The sequence below is a fragment of the Bos javanicus genome, chromosome 10 (genome assembly GCF_032452875.1).
Source record: "Bos javanicus breed banteng chromosome 10, ARS-OSU_banteng_1.0, whole genome shotgun sequence".
In the NCBI taxonomy this organism is placed as follows: domain Eukaryota; kingdom Metazoa; phylum Chordata; class Mammalia; order Artiodactyla; family Bovidae; genus Bos; species Bos javanicus.
This window is the reverse complement of record NC_083877.1, coordinates 10,710,714-10,724,017: the sequence shown is the minus strand read 5'-3', so window position 1 is coordinate 10,724,017 and position 13,304 is coordinate 10,710,714. Positions and strand designations below refer to the sequence as shown.

The 13,304-nt window shown below is 39.6% G+C and overlaps 1 protein-coding gene across 2 annotated transcripts in view; it reads right to left on the bottom strand.

Moving 5' to 3' along the window:
• The window catches only part of CMYA5 (cardiomyopathy associated 5), a 98,177-nt gene that overhangs the window by 28,499 nt on the left and 56,374 nt on the right, over positions 1-13,304 (bottom strand). For both annotated transcript variants that reach the window (XM_061430050.1, XM_061430049.1), the window contains exons 3-6: positions 11,994-12,089; positions 10,160-10,393; positions 8,607-8,629; positions 4,050-4,168 (exon numbers count right to left, since the gene is read on the bottom strand). In XM_061430050.1, the coding sequence (XP_061286034.1) occupies positions 4,050-4,168; positions 8,607-8,629; positions 10,160-10,393; positions 11,994-12,089 (472 nt within the window). The remainder of the gene's footprint in view (positions 1-4,049; positions 4,169-8,606; positions 8,630-10,159; positions 10,394-11,993; positions 12,090-13,304) is intronic.

Below are 13,304 nucleotides of genomic sequence, written 5' to 3'. Positions count from 1 at the left end.
TACTATCCCATTTTCCCATATCCAACATGACTATACCTACAATTTTTTTTAATTCTTAAAAAATGTAAAAATTACATGAGGGAAAAGCACCCTATTAACTGATTTGAATATCAGGTTTAGATATCTAGTATAAATCCATTGTTCTGCATTTTAAAGGCAACAACATTCTTGAGTATTTTACTAGAGATTTAAAAAGTTTATAATTATGCATATTGAACATTTATGTATATACAATGCCATAAATTAAGCTCCTATGAAATTCTTCTCCAAAATTTTTAACATACAAAAGCATTGAGTATAGTTTACAAATTAGAGGAAAAGGTTATTCCCATAGTGGAACAGATGAACTGTTTTAAAATTTATTTTTGTGGTTATTATTTTCCAGTCAACAATCCTGAGAGATGAGCTTGCTAAATAATATAGGCTAAATTTTATGTGATTACTTTATTAAAAGTCAACAATGAAGGGAAAGAAAACAAAGGTTAGTTCAATAGGAAAGTGGAAATTAAAAGAAATAAATGGTTCTAAATTTAGAGAATGGAACAAAAAGAGACACACTGAAGAGATTCAATACAGAGATAAAGAGCTGAGGAAATACATAGTTATGAAAAATGAGAAGGAAGATAAGAGAATGGGCAAGTTCATGAGCTTCGGAGGGCAGAGGCTGGCCTAAGGTTAAACGCCAGATCCCCTACTTGTAAACTTTGTTACTTCAGCTTCAGTTCCTCCATCTTTAAAACAGGAAAACAACAATAATACTATTTCCTCCCAGGATTGTTGTAAAAAGCAAGATAATGCATATCAAGTGCTTAGCAAAGTACTTGACACATAACCAGTGTTAACATTCAGAAAGAAACACGGCCTTTGCAGGAGCACAGAAAATGGAGGGGAGAGGGCAGGAAGCCTCTGATGATGGAGCTGAAGTAGACACCCTTCATCTGGTAAACACAGAGGGACCACAGACGTAAGACATGCCGGGAGGCTGCATGAGAAGGCAGGAAGCCCACCTGTCAGAGCCCCTCCCCAAGGGCTGATAGTGCTTCAGAGGCTCTTACACTATCCTTGACTTTTCTGTTTGTCTTCCCAGCAGAAAATCAGTGTCACATTCTAAAGGGGTCCACCAGATAAATGTAGTTCAGTAAATTTTCATGTTGCCCTGGTTTATGGAAGAGCCAAGCAGATTGACTATTGTCTATCATCTTTGAAGTAGTGCTAGAGAACTTTTTAAAGAACAAACAATGAAAATGCTCCCTTTTCCTCTATGAATTATACATTGAGCTTTACCTGCTTTTTAAAATGGTAACATCTTTTCAGAAATCTCTATATCAGGTAGCTTAGGAAACTTTAAATTGATAATTGAGCCCCCCTCTCAATCAAAAAATTTTAAGGAATAGGCAGTTGTAGGGAATTAGGCAATGCATGTAGGCTAGAAATAATTTTGTACCTAACCTACTCCTTTAAAAACAATGAAACTAAAACATATTATTTCAAAACAAGAACCACTTTTATTGTTTAAACTATTCTAAAATTTAAAAGGGAGTATGAATATTCCATGTATGTAATACTACGAACAGTGGCTCAATTTACAATTCCTATGCAGCACAAGAACATCAGAGGCTCAGACTTTATACATTATCAACACTATTTACACTTCTAGAGTAAGAAACTTGAGTAAGAGTGATGCCAAAAATGCAAAATGATTTTAAGGCTTCCAGTCATAGGCTAAGGAACTGGGCAAAGGCATCACCCCCATGGATTCCCTCTGCCTGACAGAGCATGCCCATAAAGAGCTGTCATGCTCAATGAGCTAAGCATTAGATCAGCCTGCATTTCAGTACTTGTAGTGGATACAGAGTCCCACGCAACTGAGCTTTCAAGAAAGTCCCCAGGAGAACAGCATTATCTGCAGTAGCCAAAAGGTGAAAGGAACTCAGAAGGGTATCAACAAGTGAATGGATAAGCAAAATGCAGTGTCGACATACAATGGGATTTATCCAGCTTTAATAAGGTAGGACATTTTGACACGTGGTACAACAGGGGTTAACATCAGAGGACATGATGCTCAGTGAAATAAGCCAGTCACAAAAGAGACAGGTCCTGCAGAATTCCATTTAGATGAGGTACTTAGAGTAGTTAAATCCATAGAGATAGGAAGTAGATGGTGGTTGCCAGAGGCTGGGGGTGTGGGTGGCAGGAATGAGGAACTGTTATTTAACAGATACACAGTTTCAGTTTTGCAAAATGAAAAGAATTCTGGAGCTGGATTAGTGGTAATGGTTGTACGATGGTGGCTTCAGCAGGGTTAAAATGGACAATTTCATTTTACATGATTTTTTTTAAAGTTCTTAGCAGAGTCAAGAAGCCTTGGGGTGTCACAAATCTATGGTTATCCCCCCTTTCACAGCAATACACTCAGCCTCTTTGGTGCAGACCAGTGGATCAAGTGCAGAGACTCTGAAAGCCAAACACCCCCACTACACACATCCTCAACAGCTGTGTATCTAGAGCAATAAGCGAAACAATTCTCTGTTCCGTCTATCTCCTTACCTGTCAGATGGGAATAACAATAAAACCTGTCTCCTAGAGTTGTGAGATTAGAGGGACAGTCCAACCAGAAACAGTGTCCACCCTGCCCAGCATCACGTAAGCAGGGAAGAACCATCAGGGCCGCTCTGTTTCTCACTATACTCTCTGAAGCAGAGGCGCAATGTGCGGCGTTCGTATCTCAGAGACCAGTGCCCCCCAGCAGCTTGGAACTACTGGGACGGCCACACGTACTGTTTGTGAATGTACCAGTGACACTTTGTGACCTCTGCAATATACAAATGCCCCCTCACTGCCCATCAGATTCAAAAGAATGTCCTTGAGACAGGGTGCTCAGGGCCGGTGCACTGGGATGACCCTCGGGGATGGGATGGGGAGGGAGGTGGGAAGGGGGTTCGGGATGCAGAACACATGTACATCCATGGCTGATTCATGTCACTGTACGGCAAAAACCACTACAATACTGTAAAGTAATTAGCCTCCAATTAAAATAAATAAATTAAAAAAAAAAAAGAATCCCTTAAAAATAAAAGAGCTACTCTGTTGACCAGAATTTCTTGGTTTGCAATCTTGGCTCCATTCAAATGCTTCTTAAAGACATGATAAGAAAATACCCCTTTGTTCTGAGACATACCTAAAGAAAATCCATTAGGACAAATAACTGAATTTTTCATTTTATATAGTGTTGGGGGCTGGGGGGGGTGCTTTTTTGTTTTTCAGTTTTTTTGAAGACACAGTAGATTTTTACTAGTTACTAAATTAAAACTCTCCCAACAGGAATAAAAGTTAATCCTCAATTTGAAAACAGAAATTGTCTTTATGGTTTGCTTTGCAAGATTATAGCATCTTTTAAAGAGGGCGTCTAAGTACATTTTACAGTTAGTGAAACTTGGTTACTTCAATGAAACACAGCAGCTTTGAAAAAAATCTAAATAAATTTCATTGTCTTGTTTGTTAAAATAGCACATTAAAAAATATTTTGAAGAGTCGGCAGGATGCTTTTGACAGCTGAGCAGGAGGAGGCTCCTGGCTACAGAGCATGATGCTGAGCTGTTAGTTCTCTACGTTAATCTGTTTAGTTTGGAAAAAAGGAAAAATAACTCAACTGAAGAGGAGAAAGCCACTCCGAAAGAAAAACCTGTACAACATATATGAAATTATTTGATTTCTCTTTCCTTCTATACCTGGCTGCTGATGTGAAGCAAATAATCTCTAAGAGAGAAATCTTCTTTTGAGAAAAAAAGAGAGAAGACCCTTCGATTCCACTGCTCCGTCCTTCCACCTCCTCAGTATTCCAGCACAGTCACAAAGCTTCAAATGGAAATGCCGTTTATAACTGAAATGGTATGCTAGTCTCACAGTTTATTTCAGAATCTAGCTTTAAATTCTTACAAGAAAGATTTTTCCTTTTCCAGTTATAATTCCTTAGCTTCAAAAACTTTACAAAACAAACAAGAAATAACTGCCAAATTTCACTGAGGTAATTAATATATCGAAGTTCCTACCAGCCACTTGTTTTAACATCTGGTCACTTCTTGCTGAGCTGTCATCATAATGCTCAAAGAGTGAAAACGCAGCAGGCATTTTCTCTAAAGAAGCAGTGTTCTCCATTGCAGAAAGCAACCTGTTGGGAAAATAATTCTGTATAAGTCAATAAATTATTAACATATACATAATGAAAGCTAAGAACAATTATTCAAAATGAAGCTATTGTTGGTATTTGGTGGTGGTGGTTTTTGTGAGGCATTGTAGCCAAAAAGGCTTTTAAATGTTTCAAAATCTGGAAAGATATGTCTAAAATCTATTCATAGGATTCTTTAGTGCAACTGGTAATATTAGAAACTTCATTCCTAAATCCTTAAATTGAACAGATTCCATTGAATTATACAGTCTTAATTTTGCCTCTATAAAGTTAGTTCTAAAAATGATTACACTTGAATGATTGTTTTTATTCCCTAAAGATAAAAAAGGTTCAGAGCCCATCTGGAAAGTCACATACTTTGTGATGTCTTTGCTGTTTTCAACTCTCAATATTATACATCTAGCCATTTAGTCTTTCAAGAAAATACACACATCTGCTAAGTGCCAGGCACTGCTATGGGTCAGCAACAAAGAAGGATAAAGTCTATCTATTCTCAAAAGACTAAATAAGCCACAGTATATAAATTGTTAACTTTTGTTTATATTCAGGACCCTATTAGGAGGGATGCACTCAGCATTGGCATCCAGGTGAAATATGGACTTAAAAAAAAGCGTTGATTCTGAAGAGGGAAACAGGGGAAGGAAGGACTGCAGAAGCATTTATCTTTAGCATGAGGGCCTAAACTTTGGTGAGGAGCTCTCCTCTGTGTACCTTACTCAAGAGGACGGAAAATACCTTCCAGAAATTAAGTCAACCATTAGGAACTCCATGGACTTTGGGGTTTGGGCAGCACACACCCACCTCTAAGCCTTTTCACTTGCTACTGGAACTTTCTTCTCCTAGCCACCTGTGTGGCTCCCACCTCACTTGATTTAGATCTCTATTAGAATGTCAGCCCCTCAGAGAGGCCAGTCCTCTGCTTCTTACTTTGTTGTGCTGTTTCCTCAAACTCATTACAACCTATTTGTTTTTGTCTGTCTACTTCACCTGAGTATAATCTACATGCCAAAGAAGGACTTGTTGGTTTCACTACAGTATCATGTTTCTTGGCACATAGTAGGCTTTCCATAAATATATGTGAATCAGTAAGAGGACAAGGTTTCCTTCGGGTAAGAATATCAGGATCTTAGGTCTGGAAAATTTATCAGTATGAGTGGAAAAAATGATAAAATATAACTGAAATATTTAAAGAGTGTTCACTATGCTTACAAGTGTTAGGGATAATAAAATTCACTATCTTCTGATTTGAGGGAGATGCTCCATTAGGAGCTTCAAAGAGGAGGTAACTTTTGCTGAGTCTTAAAGGATCTTTAGGAGTTTCCTAGGCAACAAAGCGAGTATGAGTGTTGCTGAGAGAACAGCATAAATGAAGGCATGGGGCTATAAAAAAGTAAGACACACTCAAGGGCCACAGGGGACCATGGACCTTGAGAACTGGGAAATGGAGACAATTAGAGATGAACTAGAAAGGTGATTTGTGACTTGACTGGGAAGTCTTTCACGACCACCAAGAGTTTCCATTTTGCCCTTTAAGGCAGGGAGAGTCACAGAAGGTTTTACACAAGGGAATTTTAGAAGACCACCTTGGCATGAGTCTGAGGGAAGATCTCCAGCACCTGGAGAGGTGGTGAAGCCAGTTGGGAGGCCCCAGGATGCTCTAGATGAGGGAAGGCAACGTGAACCTTAATTAAGGCTTTAGGGATGCAGAGGGTGGAAGTGATAGACTCAAAATGAACAAAGAGGGGTTACGCGTGCATATACTAAGCCCTCTCAGGACGTGTCACTGACTACATGGAGGGCTCTTCGCAGCACAGAAGCTGTAGCTATAGATAAAGCATGTAGAATGTTTGAATTTTCCCTTATGCACTGATCTGTTCAAATTTATCAGTGTGTTTAAGGGCAAGCCGATGTCTTTTTATGAGCAGGTCCTACAAATGGTTGAGACTCTCCTCCATTATTATAACACAAAAGAGCAAAACAGAGAAAAAACATGCATCCTCTTAACAGAACAGCATTTTCTAAGCAAATGTGTTTTTCAGAATATGCAAATTTTGAGTCTAAATATGCTTGACAGCATTCTTTAATTTAAGCATTTTTGGTGTTGTGAAAAATCATTTAATATGCAAGCATTGCCTTTAGATATATAATACGATGAGAGGGAGAAAAAGCAGCAAGGGGAAGAAACTAGAAAATTAGCATTTCTCATAGACAGGAACACCAATAACATTGAGACTTTAAGGTACAAGTTATCATGAGAACCTGAAAGGTTTCATTTCAGTGAAAAAAATCAATCTTCATCACATGTGTGCACATTTAACAAGATTTTCTTTAATTGCTCATATTTCTTCATCAAATCTCGAATTTTGTTATCTTTTTTCTTTACAGAAAAATAATGGTTATCCCAGGTATACTTTCCTTTTGGCAACATGCAGCTTTAGCAAAGATTAACTCATTGCCAATTGGACAATGAGATCAAAATTAATTAAAAAGACACACAGATGAACAAGTTCAAGCACAAAACCAAAGAAATGGTATTTAGAATTAAACGCATGTCAATGCATATTAGCAAGTTAATATTCTAATGTTTAGAAAAGTAAAAAATGTGAAACTATAGCATTTTTGAAGGCAAATGCATTTGCAAATTTTCATTCACTAAATTTTCTTGCTGATTAGTATCTTCCACAAGCAGATGAAGTATAATAAATAAGCAAAAATGCCTGTATGCTGTCCAATGCATACAGAATGGCATTCTCAATCCATATACTTTGGTGGGTAAAAATAAACATCAATAATACTTAGAAGAAGTGTGTAATTTTAAAAAAAGAAAACCTGGAGCAAGCCCTGGGTATCAGTTTTCAGACCTGCGCAGTGTGCTTCTGGCTCGTGTGTCAGAACTGGTCTCAGTTCTGGTCCAGAACTGGCCCACTGCTGGATACTCCTGTAATGGATCTGGGCTGGAGCTCCAGGAAGTACCACACAGGCAATTCAGGCACAGCCAGTCTGTGGCGCCACTGGGCCAGAGGACAGGCTGTTACAAACCAGAGGTTCTCAATCCTGCCTATGCACTGAAATCACCTAGCAAGCTTTAAAAGTGCCCTGGCCACACCCCACAGCAGTTAAGCCAGAATCTCAGGAGGGAAGACTCAGTCATCAGCATTTTTTAAAGCTCCCTGAGTATTTCTAACAGAGCCACTGTAATAAAACCCTTATTGATTATTGCCAATATTAATATACAAATTGTTTTCTTGAAGCATTATGGCAATATTCTTTTTTCCCCAGAAGTTGTAAATATAGTCTAATGTAGATAAGAAACATAAATGTTAAGGGGGAAGTTTTAGTTTCATTAAACACTTGTTATCAATTTTTCCATTGTCTATTTCCTTGCCCATATCTTTTTATTCCTACTAATTGTGATTAAATTATGGAAGAAATGTTTACATATTGGCAATATTCTGTTGAATAGATTTCCTTAACAGGTAAATAGGATTCATCTGTGTGGTTCTCATCTAAAAAATCAGGTTTCTAACTGAAAACCATTTTTCTATATTTTAACATATCACAAATTCCTGATTTTTCACTTTATGCTATTTTACAATTTGAGACTGAATGAAGCAAACTGAAGATGATATTCACAATTTTAGAAATTTACATTAAAAGGGTAAAATTGATTTAAAAAAACAAAAAAAAACATTAGGCTCAGCCTGTAGGAAAGACCTCAAGCCTGTTTATGGGGCAGAAAGGAAAATGAGTCAGATCAGTATGAGCATCTCATTATCAGATGCTCAGAAGATAAACAAAGATTTATTGTTATGTGTTTTTATAAACAACACTTCCTGATTTCTTGTTGAGTGTTTTGCCTTTTAAATGAATGAAGAACTTCTCTTAGATTGAGTGTTAAATACAACAACAAACATGAAACAAAAATCAAGAGAAGATTCATTTAGGTGAGCGGAACAGAAAGAGAAGATAAACGCATGCCTGTCTTTTGAAGAGAAAATGAGAGAACGTTCCATTAAAGATTACATAAGTCATCAAATTGCTCAAGGCAGATATGAATGATCCTTTCAAATACTCATATATAACCAATTAAGTCGAAGCATATACAAAATGTTCTGTACGCAGTGACTGAAAAGATAGCCTAGTCTAGATTAGGTTGGAAATACAGACTACATCTCAAGGAAGCAGTTAAAAATCTACATTATGATAATTGTTATTTAACTAAAGCACATGCAGTTTTCTTTCAAAAGCTTTCATTTAGCTTTTAAAAGCGCTGTAGCTAAAAGTGCAAACCCAGGAGCTCACTAAATGTATGTCTTTTTTAACTGGCAGCTCATTTTCTATAAAGCATCAAAATATTAAAAATAAAGCACACAGTCATGCTGTTCTCGGCCACCACTACATTGAGCCACGCTTTCTATACCTTTCATTGATTTCCTCAAACGACTTACGGAGGAATGAGAGAGACAGAGAGAGAGATTGAGAGAGGGGAAGGGGAGCAGGGAGAGAGAGAGAAACTAGTTAACAACCATAAAGAAAAACCGACCTAGAGCGCTAAGACTGTGTACGTTCTAATAATCATTACACTCCTCAGCTACCTTTGAGGTTGTTTCCTCTGGGGGGCTTCATTCCACGCAGCAAAGGAACTAGTGCTCAGAAGGGGTGGGGAGCGGGGTCTCGGATGGAGGGGGCTTTAGGTCTACTCTCTACCATCAGCAAAGTGGCAACAGTTGCCTCTGCTCTGCTGCTCTCTATTCTTTAACAAATGGATTAGTTTCCAGAACTGAATTCTCTGAAGCAAGAAAAATGACTTAAATGTGTTCAGTGTGTGAGAGAGAGAGAACAAAATGTAATCAGTAGTTATCTCTAGATGATACCTTCTCTGTTCTTTTCTATATTTTCCAAATTTTCTAAACTGGATATATATCACTTTTATAAGTAGGAAAAACATGCTTTCTTTTTCACAACTTGTTCTTCTAGAGAGAAGAAAATATTCTTATCAAACCCAGGTGAGGTTCTTAGGGAACACAAAGCACTTTATTAATGTTATACTGCACATGAGGTACTTAATTTTAAAATACTAAAGCTTTGCCTTAATTAAGCATAATGCAACTGAATGATTTTCACCCTCCTCTGAGGATGCCACGTCCATCCCACCCAAATTTTCTGCCCGGTTTTGCCTTGCTCCATCTCCAGTCTTCACTAAAGGGCTGGGAGGACAGAGGAGCTTTGACAGCTCATCATAGAAAGGTGCTTTCCTCAGAGTTGACAACTGGGTCTGGAATTGCCCTGGAGGAAAACATTGCCATCACTCCTGGTTAATCCTGGCTCTGAGGAGAACCAGCATTCTACTGCAGGTTTAGGGAATTGGGAGAGCAAAGAGCTGCCTCTGGGCGAAATTGGAGGAGCACCCAAGGGATTCCCTGTGCAGAAGGTACTTGTCTGAATTAAGGAATCTGGTCCCCAGGAAGACCCTTGTAAAAAGATTAACATGATACCTAAAAGAGGTGTCATACTATCTCATCCTTTTGCATGCTGAGTGTACCAAAATGTTACTCTCCACTTGGTGAGGCTCAGAGGGCATGGTTGAGAGGTCATTTCAGATTAGGGCATGAAGTGGGGACGGGCACTGCAAGATCAGGCCTGTACCCACAGGCAGCATAGCACAAATAAAGTTTTCAGGCTGCTTTCCCTCCCTCTTAGAAGGCGACCAATCCATTGTGACAGAACGGACAGATGATGCTGTGGGCTGGCTTCCATGCACCCTTTCGCTGGATCTGGGTGTTATGGCTTTAAGGACTGGATGGGCCTCTTCCATGAGCATCTGGCATGCCCTAATAATTTTTAAATGAGAATTATAGAAACTCCCCAGAGAGATATATATGATCTCAGGAAATAGCAAAAGTTGAATTTTAAAAAATAGACTTGGGTCAGACTGGGTTCAAGGTGTCTGGATCTGTTTGAAATGGTGCTTACAGTCAAGAAAACGGTCTCGTCAAGCTCCTCGGCTTCTCTCACGATGGTCTCCAGGGTGTCCTTGGCAGTGTCCATGCTCTGCAGAAAATGGACCATCTGGTCATGCAGGAACTCCATCTTCTTTCTCTTTACTTCCTCAAAGCTCTGGGCTTTCTCATCATATTGTGCTAAAACCTTCTTCATCATTTCCTCATTCTGTTCTTCTAGCCGTTTCTCATTTTTACTACAGTTTTCCTAAAAAAAATAAAAACAAAAAACCAATTCTGAGTGAAAAAAGAAGTACATGTATTTTTTACGAGAAATACTAGCCTTTTAAAGAATTAATCTTGGGCATTCTGGTAAGAGAATCACAGACGATGCACACAATCTGAATTTTCAGCCTATCAACCTCCTTTGCCATAGTTGTCTCTGCAACAGAATTCACTGTAAGAAGGCTATCGAGAAGGATTTACTTAATGAAACACACACAAAAATATCTGTAGGGAAGTCTTGCCCACCTGCATTCCCACGTGACAAAACCTGGCATCACGATGAATGAAGATCAGGTAGCCAAGACGGTTCGGTGCCATCTTTCTCACTCTACTAAAATCAAGTGTGGAGGAGGGAACAGCGAGGATACTGGACAGGGTGCCACAGTCACAGATGCTCTCCAGGGAAGGGGCACCTTCTGCCAGAGTCAGAGAAACCACATGGCCCGTCTGGACAAACTCAGATGCTTAGCTGTCCTGACCAGTGTGTGTGACAGTCGCTCAGTCGTGTCCGACTCTTTGCGACCCCATGGACTTAGCCCGCCAGGCTCCTCCATCCACAGGATTTTCCTGACTAGAGGGCTAGTGATAAGGTGATCATATTATTTACTGTCTAAAAGGAACACTTTGGTGGCAGTGGAGGTTGGCCAGCAACAGCACTAAAAATAACCAGCAGGGGCACCCCACTCCAGTACTCTCGCCTAGAAAACCCCATGGACTTAGGAGCCTGGTAGGCTACGGTCCATGGGGTCGCAAAGAGTCCGACACGACTGAGCGACTTCACTTTCACTTAACTGATTTACAACAGGAGTTAAGCAGACCTTTCACAAGCAAGCTAGAATGAGGAGTGATGGGGAAACTGCACTCCAGCCTCCCACAGAAGCCTGTCAATCCTGACTGATTGGTAAGGATGTAAGGATGTAAGTAAGGATGTAAGTAAGTAAGTAAGGATGTAAGTAAGTAAGTAAGGATGTAAGGTAAGTAAGGATGTCTGGGCTGTGTTCATATATCAAAGGAGCGTTCCTATCCCCTTCCTTCATTGCAGAGAGAGCAGGGTCGGCATGAACTCATCAAAGACAGCGGTACCATGAGAGACACTCATCTGTCCTTAGCATGGAACACCAGGCAATGCTTTAGAACATCTCTGCAGAGCCAACCCAGTGAAAGGCAGGATGGTAGAGCAAGTAAGTTCCGATCCTGGCTATCAACTTACTATGACCTTGGGTAATATACTTAACTCTAAATCTCAGTTTCTTATCTATAAAATGGGAGCAACAGTAACTCCCATTTCATATGGTTGCTGTAAGGATCAAACTGGACAAGCATGTACAGCGTTTGCCCTATCATAGTTGGTACCCTATTTATATATGTGTATGTGTTTTTAAGGGCACATCATTTATCCTTAGACAGGAAGTAATCTCACTGATAACACAGAGGGAAGATTTAAGGACTACTTTTAATGGAACAAAACCAACAATGGCAAAACACAAATGCACACACAAACCCCAATTCAGGTCATTTTAGCTTTATTTACTTGTGATGTTGTAAGCAAACTGGGATAAAGTAAAAAGGAAAAGGTAACTTACCTCAATGGTATTAAAAAAGGATTCTATCTCACTAACAAAGGCTTCAATCCTCAAGGATTTTTCTTGCAAATCTTCTAGAAAGTCCGCTAATTGAACCTGAAGAAAAGAATGAAGCTATCCTTAGTATATGACATTTGAGAAAAGAACTTCAAGCAGAGAGTTCCAATTTCCTTATAAATTTTGTATATTTGGTAGAGATATACTATATCATGTTCACAAACAAATCAACTTAAATTTTCTTTGCTGCTTCATCTAAATTGACTCTATAGGTAATGTCTGATAAACAATTAGGAGGCTTATGAGTGAGAGCAATAAACAGTTTATTTTATCCTGTGCGAGAGGAAGGCCTTCTTGGTCAGCTGGTGAATTCAAAGTATACTTGTTTTAGTAAACTATGAATTATTTCTCCTTAGTAAGGCCTGAATTGTTATACATTGTCTTTCTTCTTAGATGGCAGACTTTTCTCTGAACTGGTCCAACATATCTGAGAAACCTCCTCACATTTGCACCAATGGTTTCAGGTGTGCTTGCCTCACATGACCCTGAGAAGTCACCAGGCCTGAAATCTAGCATACCCAACAATGAAAACTATCTACTAAAGAGATCTTAAGATTCTAATGACCCTCAACAGTACTTCTTAGTTATAAAGTTAGCTGTAATCCATCCTGCAAAGCAGAGAAGGCAATGGCACCCCACTCCAGTACTCTTGCCTGGAAAATCCCATGGATGGAGCCTGGTAGGCTGCAGTCCATGGGGTAGCTAGGAGTTGGACACGACTGAGCGACTTCACTTTCATTTTTCACTTTCATGCATTGGAGAAGGAAATGGCAACCCACTCCAGTGTTCTTGCCTGGAGAATCCCAGGGACAGGGGAGACTGGTGGGCTGCTATCTATGGGGTCGCACAGAGTCGGACATGACTGAAGCGACTTAACAGCAGCAGCAGCAGCAGCATCCTGCAAAGCTTAACAACACAGAATAAAAGAGCTTCCATCTGCCTGATTCACTATCCAAAGAATGATGGAAAGATTACATTGTGGGAAGTCCCTTCAGGATCTGGTTCTCTGCTTCCTGCTCACGCCCCTTCTCCTCAGGGCTCCAGGATTCTCTCACCTACGTGCCTTTTTAGAAGGCAATCCCTGTCTCTAGAATGTCCTCCCTGCCCTGATTTGTTAGGAGAACTCTATCCTATTTAGGCTCACCAAAGCTGCACCTTCTCAAGATACCTTCCCCATCTCTCCAGTCCCCCTCCAGCATTTCACTCACTCCCAGAGGGTTTCTCGCTCAGAACACTGCATTCCCATGATGCTGT